This window comes from Pararge aegeria, chromosome 7 (assembly GCF_905163445.1).
Source record: "Pararge aegeria chromosome 7, ilParAegt1.1, whole genome shotgun sequence".
Taxonomy (NCBI): domain Eukaryota; kingdom Metazoa; phylum Arthropoda; class Insecta; order Lepidoptera; family Nymphalidae; genus Pararge; species Pararge aegeria.
In genome coordinates, this window is record NC_053186.1 from 19336845 (window position 1) to 19362567 (window position 25723).

Consider the following 25723-nt stretch of genomic DNA (forward strand, 5'->3'; position numbering starts at 1 on the left):
TACGACTCGACCCATATAAAGAACGTAAACTCTATTTTATAGTTAATAATAGTTTAAAATAAGTAGATTTAAAGAGATAATAATATTTCGCAGTTTACCTATAAATTACAAATTTTTAAAATTAATTGGCAAGCCTCACTTATTTTTACGACTTGAAATCACATTAACACGTGTATGTGTACACGTATTAACACGAGTAGCATTTATTGTTTTAATATTATCTGAGACCATAACCTTTTTCCTGTTGATTACAATCTGTTACCTCATTTGACCTTAAATGTGAACACAGCTGATGTTATGGTTATCACTGCGTAACTTTTTATGTAAACTTTTTACCATTACTTCTCCTAAACTATTGACGTCAGGCAAAATTTGTGTAACAAAAGTTTTTTTTTTTATTATGAACCCTATCAGCTAACCCTCTGAGCTATTCACAATATTCACTTATTTCAAAACCCTTTCTTTTAACGGAATGTATCATATCCAGATATAGCCGTCACTAGGATCCAAAGTATATCTTTGCAAAATTGCGCAAAGATAAGTTAAGCGGTCAAGCCATGCACAGGTAACTATTGTATTTTTTATAATCCCTCAGGTAACATTTACCAGCAAATTTTTCAGGATAGATATAATCTTTTGTCCATCTCCACGATGCGAGTTCCAGGTGTGCCAATTGCATTAATATCGACCATAAATAACAATCAAAGTAACACCCTCTCATTCGTAATATTAGTATGGAGTAACCGCAAACCACCTAATTAACGTGATATTAATTACACGCAACTGTAATTAACTGTAGAGCACGAGGACGCAGCGAAGTGACAGTCGGTTTAATATCATTCAGTTCATTGCTTAACTGCTGACAATATCCATAACGATTTATTCAAGCACGAATTTTATGATATTCATGTTACTTGTTACTTAAATCTGTGAGAAGACATTATTGTGTGTCCAAAGGTACAATTAATAATTTAATAAATATACTACGACAATACGCACATCAAAATCTAGTCCCAAAGTAAGCGTAGTTTGTGTTATGGGTACTAAGATGACTGATGAATATTTTTATGAATAATATACATTAATACTTATAATATACAAATAAACACCCAGACACTGAAAAACATTCAAGTTCGTCACACAAATATTTTCCAGTTGTGGGAATCGAACCCACGGCCTTGACTCAGAAAGCAGGGTCACTGCTCACTGCGCCAATCGGCCGTCAAATAACAAAAGTTCATGAATATAAAGCACTGGCCCTCTCATGGAAAAGAGGAATATAGAGCTAAGAACCACTATACTCAGATATGTTATGTTAACGTTCTGCAACTCCATCGACATCGACTTATTCTACTAGGTGGGGTCAGCTTTTCGTTATATCTCCGTTTGCCCAATCTAGAGTTTCGAATTGTTGGCTCTGAAATCAATATTCACCATACCTAGTCAACGATTTATTGATCAAATATTGGATAGAGGCAGGCGTTACTTTGCGAAAATCCATAATATATTATGAAAATTAAGCTTAATTTGCTATATGAATAATTGTTAAGTTCATTGTAAAGTCCACATCTCCTGAGGATGCTCCGGTTTCGGAGCGAAACGTGCACAGCAATGTACCCTACATTGCCGAGGATCTGTTTGATGTGGATTATACGAATTGAAGAAATTATAAATTACACCATACAGATTCTACTGCTGTTCGCGGAGTATAGCAAATTAAGCTTAATTTTCATAATATTTTATAAGATTTATTGACCTTAAATTTTCGTTCCAAAGACATTGAGGCATTGGTTACTGAGGTAACTTTGTCGTCGTACCAACCGCGTGAGAAACTTTTAAGTACATTTTATTTTTAATATCAAATGATTATCTGTTTTTCTACTTCTTTATGGAAAGTTGGCCTAGTTCAGCGAACTTCTCGTGGTCTTGCGCAAAGCGAAACAATATTTCTCACGATAGCCATTTTTGTACATTCCAGGGCCGCTCCAGGTCTCGGCTTAGGATTATCGGTTGTTAGCGACAATTATCAGCCGCTTATTAGCAGTTTATTAATAATAATCAGCACTGATGGCTTAACCCGCTCTCCTGGGCAGGACGGTAATATCTAACGATCTAGTTGTAAAACTATTTTAGACTTACGTCTCAACAATCAGAGCGTTACATGCTTTATTATTCATTGTTCTTAGCTGCTAATTCATCTAAATTGAGAAGTTTGAATTTTATAAAACTTTGTAAGGCTTTCAATGCTCGGAAAAATTAATATTAAAGCCAATTCATCATCCTATAAGGCCGTATTCCACCACGCCTAGCCCTGTGCGGATTGATGGACTCCACATACGTTTGAGAACATTATGAACTCTCAGGCATGCAGTTTTAGTCACGCTGTTTTCCTTCACCGTTGAAGGATTAAATGGAATAAATACGAAATTGTGTTTGTCTGTCCTTCCTTTACGCCCTAACTAAGCAACCAATTAACTCGATTTTTGGCATAGACATAGTTTAAAGAACAGAGAATAACTTAGTACTCTTTATATCTTGGGAAAACAAATGCTTGCCACAGAATTTGTAAAAAACCGTTATGAACACGAACAAAGAACGTGGGTAACAGCTAGTAAGGAACATTTCCCTAGTGATTTATATAAGCTGAGTCCTGAAGCCAGATATTAAAGCAATAAGTAAACTCACTAAAAAAAAAATATATGAAACGTAAACTTATAGATATATCCTATTATAATATTTAGGATTACATGTATGATAAAAAAGCTTGGACATGAATTGCTCTAACTTCATATAGCTCAACATTAACTCGACTGTAAGATGGTGATAGCAAAAAAAACCTTGCTTAGTTTGTTTCGGGCTCTTCTTAGACCAAGGCGCGTTTGGAACCCTGCTAGCTATAGTTTTAAGTTAACGAATGCATTTATCAACATCACTAACATTAGTGTAACATGTTAAATGTATGAACGCTTCATAAGTGACTGTGATAAGGTCTACACGAATAAAACATTTTTGATTTTCTTTTAATTGAGAAAATGCAGATCTGTTACTTTTATACCATTAGTTCTATTATTATAGATCTGATAAATAGTAACACTAAGAACTATGAATAACAAACCTATGAAATCAATGTGTCATGACATGATCATGACGAATAGTGCACTCATAGCAATCCTTTTTTCGTAACAGTCCAATGAGTACGCAAACACTACTTTATACTTTTTACGAGCTTAAAACGGCAGGCAAGATCAGTATTAATCAATCAATGTTGACATTTCACTTAATGAAAGCAATTTTTGTGTTAAAATAAAAATGTCTGCAAAATTTCACGGAGTCAGGTACGGACTCGATTGCGAGATCAGAGATAGGGCAGGACTAGGGTAGGGTGGGTAGATACCAATTGATACCCGGACGATGTTTAGGCTCTCGAATTTTAATAGAATAGATAATTTTAACCTCTCGGTCTGACCTTGTTAATATAAGCAAGCGGTTGAGGCGAATGATTCAATTATTAACTATGCCAACAGCGTAAAATTAATTGATAAATCATTTTTTTTATTCCCATACAAGTTAGACCTTGACTGCAATCTCATCAAAAATTCAAAAAATTCAAAATTCATTTATTTACAGTAGGCCTAATATAAGCACTTTTGAAACGTCAAGTCTGTCTGTTTGTAGTGACTCTACCACCGGTTCGGAAGGCAGATTCTACCGAGAAGAAGCCGGCAAGAAACTCAGCAGTTGCTCTTTTCCAACATCAACAATTTACATTTTACATTTTAAAATTCATTTTTCTATCTTGTGAGAGCTGAAAGCGGAGCCGGATGCCTCCAAGTAACCTTGTCGTTAAAAAATTCATCAATTGTATAATAACCTCGCTGTAATAAATGTGTTTTAACAAATTCTTTAAACTTGTGCATATAACTGAACCTGTGACCTTCGTCGTAAGAACCACAGCACACACCACTGCGGAAGTATTAACTAACAAGGAATACTCTTATTAATTTTAATATATAAACCTAAAGCGCGAGGTCGTGATTGGATCTATTCAGTACTTGATTGTTCGGTTTTAAGGGGACTGGACGTAATTGACTCCTCCAGTCTAGTCACGTAGAAATGTTGCGAGAGACTAAAATATTTTTTTACAATCATCAGCCCTTTGTTGTTATAATATAATAAAGGCAACCCAATGTACATATCCTACAACGTATCTAATAATAGCTTAACACATTATAAACTTAAATATCAACTATCTAGTTTTGTACGAGAAAAGTGCGTTGACGATGACGCGTGTTTCACGCTTTTTGTTCACACTAAAAGTACACAATTAAACACAGAACAGGTTAAATAAAAATAAACAGAAAGCTGTCGTTTGTCCTACGACTTTTCAAAATTCAGTTTTCATTTATTTCATACAAAAAAATAAATAAATCATATTATATCTGTAAAGTGACATTACACTGGGAAACCAATTACATGTGATTCGAGAACGTAGTTACAAAAAAGTAGTACTCATTCTGAGTTGTAAGCCCGAGGGAATGCCCATTACTTCCTTTATCGATTATCGTGCGCCGTTTGATTACATTATAAAAAATACATTTAAGTACGATATTGTTACTTTTTTCTCTATATTTAAAGAAGAAAATTAAAAATTATGTCTGAGCTCGTGCACAAAGGTTGCTCCAGTTTGCGTTGAACGGATGTGCCTGAACTGCATAATGAATAAAGTAAACACAAAAGAGGTAAAATGGGGGGAATAAGGGCCCTCGTGTGATGAAGTTGACTAGAAAAGCGCCCACAGAAAATATTATGTTAAAATGTTTTTGCAGAAAAAAGTAATTGAAAGTAAAACGCGTTTTAAAAATTAAAGAACTTTTCAATAATAATGGTAGGTCCAGATTAAAGTTCAGGTACAGAATAAATAACTCAATATGGTTTTATAAATATTTATTTAAGAATCAACATTTTTTTTATGGGTATATGCACCACCTAACTATTTTCTGTATTTCTTTTCTTCGCCATTGGTTGTCTGGAAGAAATCGCTATGAAGCGATAAGGCCGCTAAATTGTATACGTTGTTATGTTAAACTTTTCTTTTTTTTGTACTTTTTGTGGTGTGCAATATTTTAGTAATGTTTCTCGAAATTCAAAAAAATTCAAAATTCATAACTAACTAGCAGTTGACAGTAATTATTTTCATCTAATGTTCTAAACGTTTACCATGAAATGGGGAAAATGGGAAAAGTTTGTGAGCTAGCAACATTCCGCGGTTGTTAAGTGAGAAGTGCGCGGGGCGTTTTAACTGTTTTTGGACTGCATGCAATAATGGTTGAATGAGGATTCCGTATGTTCATAATTCTGTGGTTTCAGGCACAACACGCACAACTGACAGCTTCCAAGCAACCTTGTCATTAAAAATTCAACAATAACTGTATCGTAACATCACTGTGGGGCATAGGTCTCATCTCTCTTCGGGGAGAGTGAAATTAAAGTTTTACCCATCACGCTTCTTAGCCGCAGGTTGGTGGGCTCAAACAATTATTAACCGAAAATAATCATATTCGTCCGTCCCGGGATCTTCGTTATCCGTATCCTATCGTGCTAACCATACATTTCTCTACGCATTATTTGTCGCTTAAAAAAAACAAGGGTATTTAAAAGCAGTCACTTGTTCACTCGATGTCATTGCAGATAAGCTATCTAGTAGGTACCCGGTTGATAGGCAATCACTGTTATCTCTACGCTGATTCTCTATAACACGCCATTCGCTACACTCTCTTGACCACTATATGTGACGTCAAACTTTAATGAATAATTGTTACAATACAATTACCTTGATGACGGCCCAGTGCTTGCACTTCGACAAGACATCGACTTGACTTTTGGGGGGCCTAGTTCGAATCCCAGGACAGGATTCGAAAGGAAAACATCCTGAGGAAACCTGCATGCCTGAGAGTTTTCCTTAACGTTCTTAATGGTGTGTGGAGTCCACCAATTCGCACTGTGCCAGCGTGGTGGATTCCAGCCTTAACCCCTTCTCACTGTGGGAGGAAACCCGTGCCCGTGTTGGTCCGGCAATGGGTTGATATGAAGATAGTGATAATGAATTACCTTAACAATTATTCATTGTAAAGTCAACATCTTCTAAGGATGCTTCGGTGTCGAAGCTTAACGTGCGTAAAGTGTTGCCGAAGAAGAAATTAAAATTAAGCTTTAACATGCAAGCTAAACCGGAGCATCCTCAGGAGATGTTTACTTTGAATGAATAATGGTTTAGACACTTCACAAAAATTCATTGTGAACAATTATCCATTGTAGTTACTTAACAATTATTCATTGTAAAGTCGACATCTCTTGAAAATGCTCCGGTTTTGGAGCAAAACGTGCGTAGATACATTGCCTAAGATCTGTTTGGAGTGGAGTATAAAGATTGAAGAAATTATAAACTACACCATACAGATTATTCTGCTTTTCGTGGAGTATTGCTAGTTAAGCTTGATTTTCAGATTACATAATGGAATATTGCAAAGCAACGCCTGCTTCTATTCAACAATTACTAATTTTACTTATGGGCTAATCTGGTATGGGGCTAATTAGTTCATAAACCCCCAGCTACAGAGTACAATATACGACACCGTATCGTTATCCCTTTACGGACACAGCGTCGTAAAACGGCTCACAGGTCCATGTTAGTTTTCGATACCGACCACATCAAAGTGGAGTTGCCGGCAGGTGTTTCTAGCGGACGCTTAGGCGATAGGAACAAAACACTTTGTGTAAACTGTAAATATTTTAGCACGGAGGTTAGCAACGTACAGGTAGCCGCTTAGTTTTAAAGTTTCAAAATTTCTTTGTTATTTATCCCTCATATCGAATAGTTGGTCTTTTCTCAGGAGTGGTACAATAAAACATGAAAAACACGTGGTAAAATTCATGCCCGAGTGTTCTCCATAATGTTCTCACAGGGTACAACCGATTTTTAAATAGACGGGGCATGATTACTTGCCTTGACTTGGCAATCTTACCTGCTGGTTAGAAATGATGCAGCCTTTAAAAGCCTTTAATATTATACCTAAATCACAACGTTTCTATGCGATCGAAACGCTAAATAGCTTGGCTGCACGGCCTTTTCGGTAGGGTGGTAACTAAAGCCGCCAACCAGCCCAGAACTGACAAAATTCAAAAATTATATTTTTCCAAATTGCCTCTACTGGGAATCGAACCCGGGACTTCCCACTTAATGTCATTATAATGAATATGGAAAATGCAAAGATTGTCTGTTTGTTTCTCACCTATCTACGTTCCACCACTGCACACAATATGTTGATTAATTTTGGACATATACGTGTATAGCGTTATGTATACAGGCGGACTTATGTTTGTGTGTCCAAGCGAACGTCGATAAGCTCTCGGGCGGGATATCCAGTAATAGGATCTCCGGAACATCAGCTGCAGAGCTTTTATAATGTCATCTCGAAAATTAAAGTGACCCCCTACCTCCACCGTACTAGATAATGGTGTAGGTAAACGTATTACGTTAACCACATGCCGCGATGGTCCAGTGGCTAGCATGTTTAAATACAGATCACAAGGTTTTGGGTTCCAATCGTTAGTTAGGCCAATCACGATGAACTTTTACCCTTAATAATAATAAAACAAAAAAATAAGGTTTTACTAATAATATGATGTTAAAATAATACTACACACACACACACACACACACATACGACACATTAATATTATTTAGATTCATTACAATAAGTGAAGGTTACCAATTTTGGTAATATTATGAAAATTAAGCTTAATTTGCTATACTCCGCGAAAAGTAGGACAATCTGTATGGTGTAATTTATAATTTCATCAATCTTTATACTCCACACCAAACATATCTTCAGCAATGTACCCTCTACGTACGTTTCGCTTTTGAATGAATAATTGTTAAGACACTTAACAAATGTTTAAATTTGCGCTAAATTTCATCAAGAAATGTCACCAGTGCAGTGCAGTCGTTCAGCTGGCCATAGCAACAAACAAAGAAAAAACATACAATTTCGACATTTTAAGACTTTTTAATATGGATTTTCTAAAGCAATTTAATAACTCCAACTAATAAGTTAACAGAATGAGATAGGTAGTCTGTCTTTTTATTCCCGCCCCACGTACTCACGTTCTTATGAACTACATATCGGCTGCGTAATGGATCAAAGAGCGACCAACCGTCACGTTCTCTTCGATACGGTGTCAGGTTGTTAAGTAAACGAAAATTTACCAGAGCTTAAAAGTTCATAAAACAATAGCTTAGCCTGGCAACTCGAAAAGGTAATGGCACCACAAACTTGAGCATTCAATGGTGAACATTTAATCGAATATCTTCGTAAACTACAATAAATGAACGCATTCTTATGGGATGCTCCGGTTTCGGAGCGGAACGTGCGTAGAGGGTACATTGCCCAAGATCTGTTTGGAGTATTTAAGAAATTATAAATTACACCACACAGATTCTCCTGCTTTTCGCGGAGTATAGCAAATTAAGCTTAATTTTCATAATATTATCACATTTTTATTGTAAACAAAAAAGTGCTAGCTTTAAATCCTTTTTACTTAAATCATAACTCTTTCAGTTCTCAAAACCTGGGTTAAAACAGCATATAAGTATCAACAATTCATGCGATGCCAATACACAAGAAACCGCAAAATAAACAAGATTCCTATCTGATAAGAATTTCTTTACCAGGCGACCACAGTAGCTAAACTTTGTCGCACGAAAAAAGAACGCTGGCTGTCTTTCCAATTGGGAACTTTAGTACACTATGCACCTTGCTAAGTTTAATGTATATTAAAAATTATCATAATCCTCCACTAACTGCTTGGCAAAGGTGGTCTCATATCACACAAATGAGAAACTTTTAGAGCATACCTTTGCTCCGTTGCGGCTTGGTTTTATTATAATAACTGATAACCGGGGGTTATCGGTTACTAACCAGGCTCCGTGACACTTACAGTGGACAAAGCACGACGCTATGTTTAAAACAAGAGTAATGTATTATAATTTCAATAATGAATGTCCCGACTTTGACTGCAACGCTCTTTTTACGTGGCACGATTTATATCACCCACCCTTAGAAATTCATAAGATTGAATTTTAAATCGCCCTGCATTCCTTTTCAACTGCACATAACAGTGACAGCGTACGATAGAAGTTCGTCTTTAAAGCCTTGAGAATAAGATATTTTTTGTTAAAGCTAAAAAAGCTTCCGGGTTGCAGCTAAATATAAACTACACCAAGTTTTGTGGACAAATAGGTATTTAGGAATTCTAAAGATTTCTCGTGGGTGCTTGAACACTTTTTCACCCAACTACGGAAGGGTAATGTAAGCAGTAACTATGTATAGATATTTTAATACTTATACGTCACCTATATAAGACCGATTATTACAAACGAGACGTTGTGCTTTGGCCCGTTTTAATAAAACAGACAACCCTAGTAAGAAATTCCAATTTAACACTTATTGTTCAAATTTAAATTCAGAACTTCTTTATTCATGTAGGCCTATCACAGGCACAGGCAGGCCATAATTGTAAGGGGATGGTGATAACTTCATTCGCCAACTTAAACCTAAAGCTACGAGGGTTCCAAACGCGCCCTGGTCTTAGACCAGGGCGCGTTTCGTCACCATCATCACGTTATCACCATCTCACAGTAAATTTATATTACACTATACACTAAGTTAGAGCCATTCACACCCAAGCTTTTTTATCGTTTAAGTAATCCTTAACATTATAATAGGATTTTTCTGTAAGCTTACGTTTTAGTTAAACTTTGAACTTATTGAGAGACATCTCAAAGATTTCATTCGGTAATTTGTTATAAAATAATTTCCCTTGAATGCATTAGCAATTTTATGTAGCCTAGTAAACTGCACAATGAGTTTATTTTTGCTTCTAATATTTATATTGTTACAGTCCATTGTTTATTCATAACCGACGCAATAAACTGTCTAAAACATAAAATAAACATACCGTACTGATATTTATTATTTAGGCAGACAGGTTTAGTTAGGCAATACACCTCTATCTTAATTAAGTCCACAGGAATCTTCATTACAAATTCAAATTTTCCATTTTCCCAAAGTTTACCAATATTGTTTTGTACATAATATATGTAGTTCGTGATTCTTACGCTTTGCTAAATGGTCCGAATCTGGTTTCGTCTTTAGCCATCTCATCTAGTGGCGCCATCTTGTATGTAAAAGCGGCTTCACTATACCACCTCTTAAAAAATTCTAGATAGCAGATCTTCGCCTGATTGAAGGACTCCCGAGGTTGGCCGAAGATGCCCGAATCACCGAGTCAACCGAATGCTTATTACCAACTCTTTACTTGCCCATTACAGGGTCTCCAAAACTAAACTAAACCTTCTTATTCTTGGAGGGGAAGTGGGCTGGTCTTTTGTTCCTATGATGACAAAAAACTAATCTCCATTTTCGGATTCTGACGAATTTTGTAATGTAAAGGGCATTATCTATCGTTGTCATAGTATATTTATCACTGTTTACTTATTATAGATATATATTTATATTTATATTATTTAAATATTGTTATTATTTAGATATATTGAAAATCCTTAGTTGTTATTATGAAGTATATTGTACCTTTATTTGACCTATACGACAATTAAATCATCTTACTCACATCCTGGGGTAGCTGGAAGAGATCTCTTATAGAGATAAGCTTTCCTTTGTACACTTCATGTATCTTATGTTCATAATCACAATAATAAATAAATAAATAATTTTTTTGGAATTTTGCGCGACAATATTCAATTTGAAATTAGGTTCTACAAGTATAAGTTCTATTATAAAATTTGACAAAGGCATTAAGATTAGAGCAAAGCTACTTAGTTGAAGACATCTAAAATGCTAAAATGGAATTTACTTCACAGACTCCACTGCTATTTACACAATTAGTAGTAAGATTTGGTTAAGCGTATTGACTCAACTTAAAATGATTCGATATGATTAAATTCACTTAGAGAAATCTTAGAAATGGTAACTTTATTCTTATCAGCGAATCCATTAATCCTTTTAGTAGATTGGGGCTAGATTCTTATGGCAATTGCCAATACGTTATTTACCAAGTATTTGTAATATTTGACGTCTTAAATTGCTATCCGAGATATTCCTGTATCTCATAGTTTAACACTAGCAATAGATAGAACCAGGCGTTACTTTACGGAATTTCATAATACAAAATAAAATTGAGCTTAATTTGCCATCCTCCGCGAAAAGTAGGAGAGTCAGTACGGTGTAATTTTTAATTTCTTAAATCTTTAAACTCCACACCAAAAAGATCTTCGGCAATGCACTCTCTACGCACGTTTCGCTCCGACACCAGAGCATCCTCAGGAGATGTTAACTTTACAACTAACAATGGTTAAGACAGTTTCTTAAGAAATATTCATTGCTGAAGTAAGTTTTTTTTGGTGTGGAGGATAAAGATTAAAGAAATTATAAATTACACCATACAGATTCTCGTGCTTTTCGTGGAGTATATATTAATTACAATTTTCATTTTCTACCACAAATTTATAACTCCGATCTGGCAGTGAGTTTTGTTTTAAAGCAAACCCCAATACAGATAAAATTAATAACCCGACACAGTAATCAAAATCAGGATGTCGATATCCGTAGCTGAACATGCTCACCACTTGAGCAACGAGGCCGTACTACGAACGTATCATTATCGTCAATAGCCTTTAACAATCCAATGCTGAACTACAGGCCTCACCCGAAGGGAGGCTTTGCCCAGAACTGCCACGCTGGTTAGAAGGGTGGGTGGTCGCAGTAGCAGCATAGAATACGCTGTCGCTATTCGATTCGTACGACACCCGCGAGAAGTGGCGGACAACACGACATAAAATAATCATGCCAAATGAGAATTCCGGCGCTCTACTGAACCACTGAGCTATGAAGGCACCAAGCTCTTATTATTTTGGTACATGATGTAGGTAATAACGTGCAAAATATTTAATGCGTAGGCCTTAATAAACCCGTCCGCCGACCCCTCCCTGCGAGCGAATATTGTGAAACCGTGGGGAGGCAAAGCCGGGCTAAGCTTATTAACTTGTGTTCATGGTTAAATTACATGATTTGATTTAATATGAACAACGGTCGGTAATTTCTAGCTTTACTAATTTAACTTCTGAAAGAGATTAAACTAAGCTGCGTTTGTGAGCTTCTTTTTGTCTAGAATCCTAATTCTCTGTTGCCAGTCCCGGATAAATCTACTGTGGGGCCTGTAATAGATTTGAACAAACGTCCCTAGATTTGCATTAGACATAAGTTTAGAATATAAAATAACACGGAGTGTAGGGTTCTCGCAGCATTTTTATGTTACAACTGTATATTTGTGTATAAAACAGAAATATGTTTCGACCACCAACCTTGTATCCACTTCACCCCAAATGGGATGAACCGCTAATGTCACGCACTGCGCTCGGCTCAGCAAACTTGACACATCACTTTCCACTGTATTTGATTCTTGCAAGGGATCTTTCGCAACACACGTTGATCCAACGCCGATAGACGGTTGCATTACACCGTGAAAACGTTTCACATAGAAATATTCACGCCCAGCAACAACGTATTGCCTCGTAGACGGTCGCGGAACAAGTCTTTGTTCGCTCACGCGCATGCAGTCATTTTATTTTCAAATTACCCACAAATTTCTAGAAAAGATCGAAAGAATAAGAATATAAGCATTTTTGAATTAAATATTGGAATACCAAATACCGAGAAGAAACCGACGAAAAACTTAGTTGCTCCTTTATAATTAAATCGACGATTTAAAATTTACCATTATCTTGGGGAAAATGAGAGAAGAGCAGCCTGCTTTCAAAAATTTAATCAATTGCATGGTGCATTTATATAACAAATGAATTTTAACACTTTTTTTAAAGATTTTAAACTAAGGTTTTCGTGATTAACCACGATCCATGCAATTGGGTTGAAATATCGACAAATCCCAAAATATTATCGTGGTATGTACCCGTTGAACTATATTTAAGAAACGTTATTTCAATTATGCAAATATCGATTTGTAGGTTCTCTCTTGCCCTTCTCTTCCGCGTTGTGTGGAATGACCAACATATCAGAAGGCAGGCTTGTTGTTTAATTTAATATTTCTGTACCACTGACCACCAGTCGTATTCTAACCCTCATTAATTTTTGACGACCTCATTTTCGCAGCGGTGAGCTTCGTGGTTGTAAGTAGGAGGGCCCCGGTTCAAGAATATATAATTTCTGGAATTTCTCTGTTATGGTCTGGTGGGGGACTTCGGTCGCGGCTAGTTATCACCCTCCCGCTAAGCGCACGCTACCGCTAAGCGATTAAGCGTTTCGGTACCATGTCGGTACCATGTCAGTTGTTTCGCTGCCATATAACACTCTCTTACAGGTTAGCTCGTTACCATCTTAGAGTGCGTCATCATACTTGTTGAGGAATTGAAAAAAAAATTGCAATACTAAAAGAATAGAATATTAACCAGGGTGTTGATGATGCTGATCCATCTTGTTTCAGAATGCTCTACACTACTCTAGTCATCATCCTAGTCATCGGCGCGGCTGTGGGCGTGCCCGAAGCCACCCGGAATGATCAGGTCACCCACGACCGCCCCGACCAGCTCGAGGCCATACAAGACCCCGCACCAGATGACGTGGTGCAAATGGAGAAGAGATCTCCCCACTATGACTTCGGGTTGGGCAAACGCGCCTACAGCTACGTCTCAGAGTACAAGAGACTGCCTGTCTATAACTTTGGATTGGGGAAAAGGTAGGAGCCTGATATTTATATTATTATTAGAAATCAGGGGCGCTTTGAATTTTTATACGGCGTGGTTAGAATAACAGCAACGGTTATTCTAACCACAATTGATTATTGACGTTATTAGCATTGAACAATAATCAATCACGTGTAATTAGAAAGAAATATTACAAAAGAGTAGGAGAACGTCTGTCAAAGTCAAATATTTCTTTATTCAAATAGGCACATAGATGGCACTGTTGATGCGTTGATTATATACAAAATATGTACATAGCAGTGAGTAGTGATGGCGTACCTGCGCTATTCGTGAAGGTATTTTATTTATTTAACAATACATAAATTAAAAATTTAAAGAGCCCTAAAATTCAAGATAGTGTACATTATTCTACTAGTCAAGCCCCTTTCATTTGCCATTGAGAAAGTGTAATTCGCCATGCTGTGGTGGCGGCCATCTTGGATTTGAAATCTGTCATGGTGTATAGTATGGTACTAGTAATTAAATATTTTCTACGTATTACTACACGAACTCACTGGTGCAGTGATTGCTGTGGTCTCAGGTTCGATTCCTTGCGAATTTTGATACGTGTGATATTTTTATGTATGGCCGTAACTAACGTGGTAAATGTTACCGTCAAAAAGGTGACTCTAGTTTCCAGAGTAATGTGCGTTTTTAATTTCTCCATTTAACGGTAAAGGAAAACATCGTGAGATAACCAACACTCCTGAGAGTTCTCCATAATGTTCTCAGAGGCGTGTGAATTCCCACATAACCAGCGAGGTGGACACTTTTTTTTTATTCTGATACCAGATCTGTTGTTAGACTCCACGAGGACGCTAGTATATCGTTTTTGAAAGCAAACGGTTCGATAAAAAAAAACTTAAAGATGGCGGCCACAGGCCTCTTTTTTTTTTATTCCGATATTAGATTCGTTGTTAGTGTCCCCCGCCCAGATGTAGATGTGTTTGGAAGCAATTCGTTCAAACTTCAAGATGGCCTGAATCCTTCTCATTCTGAGAGGAGGCCGGTGAATTTCAGTCGGCCGGTAATGGGTTGATAACGATGAATGAATGAATGAATGAATGAATACACTTTAGCTGTACACCACACAAACATATAGTAAATTGATGAATGCTGAACATTCGGTTATCTCGATGATTCGGGTATCTCCGGCCTCCCTCAATCAGGCATAGACCTTCTTCAGAGCTCTTACGGCTTCACCCTTACCTTACCTTCTCAATATTCCTTCGTAATATGTTCATAATAATATATAAAGAACATATTATGTGTTGAAAAACTAATGGGTACAGGGCCTAGACTAAAATATAAAACATACTCGTATATCAAATAAAATAAAATAAAATGTTTATTTCATATATATGAAACGATGAATTTTACAGTTTTTTTTTATTGCAGATCACGTCCGTACTCTTTCGGTCTAGGCAAGCGTTCCATCGACGTGGACCAAACTGAAGAGTTTCCCAACGAAATGGACCAGGGGTCTTACGACGTATTCGACCAGTACGATGATACACCAGGTAAATATCTATCTGGTCAAAGGAATAAAAAAACACTATTACCAATAATACATCATACAAACGGACTATTTGCGGCAAAACTAATCAAATTGGACTAGTTATTTGTTGTTAATTAGACTAATTATTTATCTAGTTATGTGTTCACCAGCTGTTGCCCGCGTCTTTTTAGGCGGATTTTTGGTTTTTCATGAATCCATCGGACACCGTACATTTTCCCGGAATTAAAAGCAGCCTCTGTGATAACCCAGGGTATAATCTATCTCCTTTCTAAAATTCAGTCAAACTAGTTCAGTAGTTTTTTCGTGAAAGAATAACAAACATCCATACCTACATCCAACCATTCATAGAAACTTTCTCATTTATAATATTAGGTATTTATAATATTATAAGCGAGATATTTCAGTTTTCTTGTACATAAATTGAATATTTGAAGAGCCGTAACATTCAATATAGTGTACATTATTCTACTAGTCAAGTCCCTTTCATTTATATTAGTTATATAGCGAGATATTTCCGTTTTCTTGTTTATAATCTTTACTTAATGTGGTGTACAAACAAAGAGTAATTGTAACAATAAAACAAAAACTAAATATTACACTGTTAAAATAATTATACAATTATAATTAACTAGCTGTCGCCCGCATTCTTCATCCGCGTTTATTACGGTTTTTTCCAAAACCTGTGGGAACCGTTTGGAATCCTGGGATATGAAGTTAAGCCCATGTTTCAATTAACTCTGTGCCAAAAATCAAGTCGATTGGTTGCTTATTTAGGGCGTGAAGAAAGAACAAACACACAAACACACCTTTGCATTTACGAGAATAATCAGTGACATACCATAGTAACATATTATATCAATGAGTATAATAAGTAGTAAGGATTATAAAATGACTAGCATCTGCCCGCGACTTCGTCTGCGTTGACTTCAGAATTGGGTCTAAAGCTTCTCTTCTCGTTAAAAATTTTTAATCTTAACACGGGAGCTATTTGAGAGATCGGTATAGCAAGTACATGTCCTTTTCATAGCATAGCAAATTTCAAAGCTATCTGCCCGCGGCTTAGCTCGTAAACAATTATCAATTTTCCCTCAGGAACTACTTAAGGAATCCAGATAAAAGGTAGCCTATGTTCTTTTCCATATCAAAGGCTACATGCATGCCAAATTTCATCCAAATTTGTTCAGCCGTTTTAGCGTAATTGAGAAACAAACATCGACACTTTCACATTTATAATATTAGTAGGATACCCGCAGCAGTTCTAGTTGGACATATTTCTGACCGCTAAATTCAGCAATTTATCTTAAAAACCGGCAATTAGGAACTCCATATTTTGGTGGAAAGGCAGCGTGCAGGCTGCAGATAGTAAATTCATTGTTAACGGATTCACAACATCAACAGAACATAGACTCGTAGAGTAGTCATTTGCCTTTGTATTTTAGATGTTTTTATTCAGCTTATTATTATTTCCATATAAGGCTGATGTCGGACAGGCACTCGGTCGTAAAATGTCAGCATAAACCAAAGCAATAAGTCTGTCTTCAGATTTGAAACGTGGTATAGGGACAATAAAAAGAAGAATAATTCAACAAAACATGTATTGCCAGACAAACCAGTTGTTGAAAAGGCAACCGGTTGTTGATACAAATCAACTACAACCTAACAACCGAAATTCTCTTTAAATGGATTTTTTTTAAAACATAAAATCTAAATAGTTGACTTTATTCTAAATATGGTTCCGACGTGCCTTATTGATGCGACGATAGACGTCCAACGGTAGTTTTATATACTCTTGCATGTTTTGGAATGTTGGCCTTGAGTCTACTCTTATTTCTAGTTGTATTAAGTAGGAGGAAACAGATGCTTTCCGACCGTATCCGCTATTTGAAAATCTAACTACAATGGTTAAATTGTAACACCGTCACTAAACATCACTTGCCATTGAATATAAACTAACCCCTGTTATGAATTCAGACAATTTGTGTTTTGTATAAATTATTAACCTTAGTAACTTTTTTTAACAGCTTATGAAGTAAAGCGAGCCCGCCCCTACAGTTTCGGTCTTGGCAAGAGGTTATCACAGGACGAGGACCCCGAGGAGAAACGCGCAAGGACCTACGATTTCGGCCTCGGCAAGCGACCGCATATGTACAATTTCGGTCTCGGCAAACGCGCTAGAAACTACAACTTTGGTCTTGGGAAACGCCTTGTAAGCAAATTCAATTTCGGCCTTGGAAAACGGCAGAGGGACCTGCACAGGTTCAGTTTCGGCTTGGGCAAGAGGTCCGTGGATATGACATACGACGAAAACGACAACTATCTCGATGTTTAGATTATTTACGGAATTCCGATGAGAACTTGTGTGGGATACGACGATTATGTATAATGTGAATTGTTAATATTTTAAGTTTGTCTATGGTTTTGTTTAAATCTAAGATTATAATAAAATTAATTCATACCTACTCCGAAATTTATCTTCATCTTTATATTTAAATGGGAAAATGACGTCTTGTTTAACTCGCATTTAAAATAGGGAAAAAATATAAAGTTTCTTTTATGTATACGTATAATCTGGCGAGGATTTCATTCCACGTAAGTTTTCATTCTTGTCACTGTTTCTAGTCAGAATTTTTTTGGTATTTATTTCATGATTGTTAGTGTTCAATGGTCATAAAAAATATTTTGAAATAATCATAATAGATTTAAAAGAAAAATATCATACCATAGCTAATCAAAATTTGTGGTGTCATTTTTAATAACTATATACCGGTCATTATATGAATTGGTAAGTTTAAAGTGCATTTTTAATTTAATTTTGTAAATTATTGTTAAAGTAGTTTTATGTATAGGTAGTAACCATTGTGAGCTGAGAAATTGCTTATTATAAATATTAATTCATAGAGCTATGAAACTAGATATTATATATTCAACATCAATAAATCCAAAAGTTTCAAGCGAACGTGCCAAATTACCTATCTTATTTGTTATTTAATAATAACATTTTGAAGATTTAATTAAAAAAAAATATATTGTAGTCAATTATAGCAAAGATAACTCCACATGTTTCGTAGTTCTATGAGCCTTCTATGTTAGTTTCTGTAAGACTTATTGTTTTGAATGTAATCAAATTATTATACAAAAGAAATGCGAAAATTATACAAATCCTAGAAGATTGCATCATCTGTTTGTTTTTAATTCATCTTCCCTGCGCTCCTATTCCCGTCAATGCCGTATATAATCTACTTAAATAAGCGTAAGTATGGAATTTTTAGTAACGTCGCCTACTAAAAAATCTATAAATAAAAAAACACATTAAATTATAAAAAGATACATTAAATTATAATATACTAGCTTCTGCCCGTTACTTCGTCTGCGTGGACTTCAGAATTGGGTGTAAAGGTTCCTTAAGTAGTTCGGGAACGACTTTTAAGGAATCGGGATAAAAGTTAGTCTATGTTCTTTTCCATGTCAAAGGCTACATGCATGCTAAAATTTCATCCAAATCCGTTCAGCCGTTTTGCGTGATTGAGTAACAAACATCCAAGCTTTCACATTTATAATATAATATTTCTAATATCTGTTTGTTTGTTAATTTGAAACCGATAAAGTTTCAAAAATTCCCAAACTTATTTCGATAGTTCTACGTATTTAATTTCAGTAATATTAAGATTTCATCTTAATATGATGGTATGTGTAGGTACATGATTCATATAAGTATTTCAAAATCAAATTGTGTTTTTAATCGTCTGTTTTAGGCATGAAATATTTTTCCTTACAAAAAAGAGTCAGGTATTATCTTATGCAAATAAACCCTTTACGCTTTATAGTAGGTTCTTAATAAATGCAAACACAGAACGCGGACAGCTAGCATTATTATAAAGAGAAAAGCTAAGATTTTTTTGTATGTTTGTATGTACTTATGGATGGCTTATCCAAAAAGTAATTATCCAACTTTTAAAAAAGCAAGCTAGAGGAAAAGTTGTTACTTTCAACGTGCTGCTTTATGCACGTAAGCTTACTAAATGCTCCGTCATACGAAACACTATTTGCTAAAAATATATTGGTTTCCCACGGTTTTTTCCCGCATTTCCACTTCCAGTAAGTTCAAATTCAAATTCAGAAAGGTTTTATTCACGTAGACCTATCACAGCACAGGCACTTATGAAGTTTATACGTTTATCATTAGGTACCATTATTGGGAGACGGTGGTGCCATCTACATTCGGTAACTTTAAACTAAATCTACGAGACTTCCAAACGCGCCCTAGTCTAAGAACAGCCTACAACAAACTTTGCTAGGGTTTTTTTGTTATCACCATCTCAAAGTCAAATTAAAATTTACTTATGAAATAAGTGCAATTCGTACCCAGGTTTTTTATCATTCATGTAATCCTTAATATTATATTATAATTTTTTATTAAGTAAAGCTCAATACAAATTGAATATAAGGATTGGATTAAATTCACGATTATTGTCAGCTTTGAGTTAAAATTAATGGGAATGACGGCTTAATTTACTCTCTGAGACTCAGAGAAATGGCCAAGTACTTTCAAAATTGTACACCCGTTCAATCGACGGCTTTCATTGGCTTACCCAAATATATAATATCGTTTCCACTGTGACAACCAAGTCTAGCCTTTTTTTCTCTTTTGTTGCACAACCAGAAATCTGCTTACAAAGGCGGACTTAATACCAAAGAATTTTCTAGCAGCCAAACTTCAAACTTTCGGATGTGGCCAAAAAGAAACAAAACCTTTGACCCGTGTAAAGTCTAAGCCTCTAAAACAACTATGTTTATGAAGGCAGAGTTCTGTGGGACCTTTAATGGCTGAAGATGAATCACATCACTATGGAAGTATAGGCAGAACAGCTACAGCAATGGCGAAACAATATTTTTAGAACAGATTAACGCCGCCATGCCCTAAGCGGTGGCATCATTATGTGGTTTGTATCTAATTAAGTAGCATGAAATGATTCGACGTCTAGCCTCAACCCAGGACAGAATATGATTAAGTGAATCACAGGCAATTACCCTATAAATCGCCTGATTAGAGAGTGAGAACCGAATCTACACTCTTAATAACATCCAAGTTAAAATAACGATCAAACTTTCATGAATTATATTTTGTTGAAAACTAAAGTTTAATACCATTTATATGGGTTTAAAGTTAAAATGACTCTCATTAAACTTGGCGATTAACGGTCCTCTTTGCTTCATTAATGTTGTCATAGTGATCTGACAGGTCCCATTACTACGGACTTAGCTTACTTTTGCAATAAAAAATTGAAATCCATTTCATTCAATTCTATATTGTATAGAATTCCCGAAGATCGGTTTGGCGTGGACTGTGGAGTATAAAGATTGAAGAAATTATTAAATACACCTTACAGATTCTCCTGCTTTTCGCAGAGTATAGCAAATTAAGCTTAATATTCAAAATCTGTTTTAAAATTTTCAAATTCTAGTTTCTCTAAGCACTTTTGACGAAATTGTCCGTTTGTGTGACTTTTTTGCCCTTTTGACTGATTCTATCAAGGTAAAGCCGGCAAGAATCACAACAGTTGCTCTTTTCCATCATTGGCATTTTACAGTTTAATCTAATAAGGGTTTGACACTTTTATTAAACCTAAACCACAAGTTCAGAACACCAAATCGTTTGGCGGTACGACTTTGTCAGCAACCTGACCAAACCAAAAAAAAAAAATTATAAATTCCCAAAACAGATCCCAGGATTCGAGACCGTGACCTCTCATTTTTAAGTCCACAGCGCTTAACCCTGTGCGTCGGAGGTCCTCGAAAGATTTTCTTATCGGGTCGAACATAAAATGCTTAAAGAAGTGAGATTCTTCGTTATAGTTTCATAAGCGTCGCAATACATTTATAATAGTAAACTCTCTGTGAGACAAAATATTGCTCTTTATAAATAAAAAGTTGATATTAACTATAGACTTATTAGAAACGGGCATAAATTAGTGATAACTGCATATCGTCTGCGAAAGGTGCAGAACTCCTTTGTGGGGTTGAGTATACCCTCTTACAACATGATTCCTATGATAATTCTGGACCTACCAATGCATACATTTAAACAATGTGCAAAAACACATTTTATACAGCGAGGTAACTATACATTCGATGAATTTTGTAATGACAAGGTAAGTCGGAAGCAGCCAGCTTCAATCTCATCTCCCGCAAGATAGAAAAATGATTGTAAATGTTGTTGTTGGAAAAGAGCAACTACTGAGTTAATTGCCAGATTTGCTCGGTAGAATCTGCTTTGCGAACCGATGGTAGAGTCACTACAAAGAGTCATAGTTGACGTTAAGTGCTTTTAAAGTAGGCCGACTTAAAATAAATGAATTTTGTATTAAACATTTAGAATTTTTATCCTATTGTTAATTGACGGAGCAAGCATACATAAACAGACCAACACTTCAAACAAGCACGTCCTGCAACATGCCGCTCTGTGTCCAACGATTTGAGGCGTAGGTGTTAAGCCTCACATGCCTCCGGAAACTACACCGGCAACCACGCCTTACAGATCGGACCACAGCATTGTAACAATGCTGCTTAGCGGCAGAAATAAACTTGGAGATAGTACTTCCCCGGACGAGCTCTGCCACAAAAAGCTCTACTACTCCTAACATAGATATTTCAGATAAATTTTTCAGTACTCGAAAAATCGTTCGTAGGTAAGTACCTCCTGGAATAATCTACGTAAGCCCCACCATTTCTTATCGGTGTTGTCTTTCGATGCGGTAATCTGCTCGGTACGCAGTAGGCGCCCCCGCCACCCCGCGCCCTTTGTTTACAGACACGCGTAAGCTGATATCGGATTGATCCCGGATTTTATCTTTACGTACAAAATTCAGAGGATATAGTAATCCAAGCCAGAGTGCCTATTAGTTGACTCTTCGGCCTTCCTTTCCAGGGAACAGAGTTCGATCCTGCGCACGCAACTTAACTTTTCCGTTTTTAAATTTGATTTATGCAACGTGTAATGGAATTACGAAATACTGTTGTAGGGTGCATATGTATATGTCATATGGAATCACCCTGAAAAAATATTACATCGAAAGAAGCATATTAATTTTTCCTCACAAACTAATGCATAACAATCTAAGTGTTTACTTATGACAACCCTATTGAAGATAAAAGAGCGAGACGTGCATAGTACCTAAGCTACGATAGACAGATGAGTCGCAGAGACAGTAAATAATCTCCCCTCTGATACTCTGATACCACCCTGTTTGCGACCAGTGCTCGTCATATGGAAGAACTACTTCTCAAAATGGAGCGCGTGAGCCTAGAGTTCGGATTAAAGATTAACCACAATAAAACTAAGATGATGATTGTAGACCGAGCCAACAATAACTCGCCAGAAGTCACCCAGATCGCGCACTGCTAGGTCGTTCAATCATATATACCTCGGTGCTTTAATTTTGAACAATGTTGCGTAGAAGAAGTAAAACGAAGTATGGCGCTAGCTAGAACTGCGATGGACAGGCTGAAGAAAATATGGAAAAACAGGAACATAACAAAAGCTACTAAGATCCGGCTTGTTCAAACACTTGTTTTCCGCATATTTTTATACGCTGCAGAGACGTGGACTTTGCGACTGGTCGAGAAGAAGAAAATTGATGTTCTGAAGATGTTCTGTGTCATGGACCGAATTTCGTACCAACATCTCTATACTCCAAGAAATCGGCATTAAAAAACGTCTTTCGGCGTAAGTACAGAGAAGCATCTTAAAATTCTTCGAGCACGTCTCCAGGCGTGAGAGTGACTCCATAGAGCGTCTTATCGTGCAGGGCAAGGAGGAGGGCACTAGGGGTCGCGGAAGGTCACCCATGCGATGGACCGATCACATTAAGTCTGCTGTGGGCGGTCCTTTGCACGAGTGCACCAGGCTTTCGGCCAGCCGAGAAAAGTGGTGGATGCTCGTGGGGCGTATGACATCTGCCCTCAAAGACGCTTCATGATGACCACGTCCACTCTTTCAAGAGTGACAAAGAAGAAGAATGCCTCTGAAGTATTATTTCGGTTTTCATTTACACGTTGTATAATGTCAGTCATGTGTGTAATAGCGGAAGATCAGAATACAGTTGTTACCGCACCTCCTCTTTCCGCGGGTGTCGTGGTGGCTACTAAGGGATTACGATTATAACAGTCGTTTTGATAGCCGAATGATAAAATGTATATAAATACGCTTACACCTAGAGCAAGGCAATTAACACTCTCACATAAGTACATACACAATTCCGAATAAATAAGATTTTGTAAATGTGAATGTTTGGATAAACCTCCATGATGTTATGTTAGGTTACTTAGGTACGTTACGTTCTTAAATTCACCTTTGTCTGAGAAGATCATAGCTAGAGGCTTGGAAAAGATATCTAAATGTTATGTTAGGACTTGAAGGCTACCCTGAAGATAAAATTATGTCATGCTTCAACTAAAATTGTCTTGGGATTTTGCAGTTGACGGTTTTATCTTATCTCTGCCTTGCCTAGATAGTGTATATACACTTATTAAATAAAATGTAAGTTTTGGCTTAATTTTCTATAATCAGCGATAACTAGGTAAATTTGGGTTGTGGTGATGGTGGTGTATTTATTTCTAGCTGTTGTTTTGGTTTTCAAACATATTTTAAGTTTTTAATTCTTGTAAAAAATCATCGGGTATAGTTTTAAAAACCAACTTTGCTCAGTTGATGTGGCTACCAATAAGATCCCGTAGAAACTTGCACGCTCTTTCACTTTTGTTCTCGATTTTATATTATCCTCAAACTCCAGCGTATCCTTCCGCCTTTGCGCATCTTATACATATATTTTTATTGTTTTGTTATTTCTTGTTTTCGCTTTTAATTTGTGTAATAAATACTTTATCTATCTATCTATCTTTATTTGCATAATACACACGTTTGCATAGATGTCATTTCAATATCATTTATGGCAGAGCTCGCCCGGGCAAGTATCTATTACCACCATTCTTGTTTCTTCCGCCAAGAAGCATTGCTGTGTTCGGTCCGAACTGTGTGCTTGCCGGTGTAATCACAGGCACGTGAGGCTTAACAATGGGACTGTGGTCTAAAAAAACATTTTTATTCTGAGAGCAGACCCGTGCCCTGTAATAGGCCGGTATGGGTTGATGTTGATTAGGTTTAACACCTACGCCTTAGGTCAGTGGCGTGCACTTCATACATGCGCAAAAGCACTGCATACCCTAAAATGTTTGTATAACTCATAAAGTGGAAGGATTTTTCAATGTTATGCCATCTTCCTTATTTATGCACACCCTGGTCAAAAGCCCTGTGCACGCCACTGCCTCAGATTGATGGACACAGGGTAGCGTACAGTTTGTTGAAAACATAACATCTCCTTGTTTAAGAATTACTGCGACTCCAAGACAGATTGAAACATATTACCTAACAAAATGCTTCAAGGTTTTTGCGGCTAAAGACACAGCAGCAATTCCGCTGAGAATGCTTAGAAAACTTGCGCTAAGCATATACCTATCAGCAACTTACTTTAACGCATATATCACCACTTATTTAATTACTTATACGGTTTTCGGTTTTGTGCATCGATCGTAGATACCCGAACTCCGGAGAGCAATTTTTGTCCTCGGCTCTGGATATATAGCGAAAGCCCGCCAACCCGCATTGGAACATCATGGAGCGCCTATTTTTTCTATAGATTTATTTTATATAGACACGTGGCCTGTGCCCTAGCAGTGAGTTGCATAAAAAACATTTCAATCCACAATATAGAAGATTTTGCTTTGGAAAAAAAATCAAAAGTAAAAAAAAATATTCAATTACCTTGTAGTTTTTGAACATTTTTTCATAATTGAGTTAAAAATGTATATCTCCGGAGTTGAACAACCCTATTAGACCGCCGGTCCTTTGTCCACTGCGATACAAAACAAACGACCGAGAAGAAGTGGTCTAACCAAATTATTTTATGATTCGAACCACTCGTAACGTCCACTCCATAAAACTGTACTTTTATTTCACTCAGAGTATAGATACAACTGCTTTGTTGTATCTATACTCAGAGTCTAGGGTCTAAGGGTTAGCATGCTTAAATACGATTCCTTATCAATCATGTGATACTTTCCGTTACCCAAGACTTTTTTCGCGTTTGTTACAGTTTTTTTTTTTTAATTCCTATTCCAAACTATAATCTATCTACGTGCCAAATGTTATCCAGATCTGTCCAGCCTACCTGGCGTGATTGAGTAACAGACATCCATCCAAACTTTTCACTTTTATAATAGTACTCGTAAGATGGTTATGATAGGTGATATCGGAACAAAAGCATCCCCACGCAGTCAAATAGTGAAATTTTAATGGAATCAATAGGTGTTTAATT

General features: G+C 36.5%; 1 protein-coding gene across 1 annotated transcript in view; it reads left to right on the plus strand.

Moving 5' to 3' along the window:
* LOC120625387 (helicostatins) overlaps window positions 1-18000 on the plus strand; it is a 63311-nt gene extending 45311 nt beyond the window's left edge. Inside the window, exons 2-4 of the mRNA XM_039892427.1 lie at window positions 13576-13827; window positions 15233-15354; window positions 17375-18000. Of these exons, the coding sequence (XP_039748361.1) occupies window positions 13576-13827; window positions 15233-15354; window positions 17375-17682 (682 nt within the window). The 3' untranslated portion in view covers window positions 17683-18000. The remainder of the gene's footprint in view (window positions 1-13575; window positions 13828-15232; window positions 15355-17374) is intronic.
* Window positions 18001-25723: the final 7723 nt, after the last annotated feature.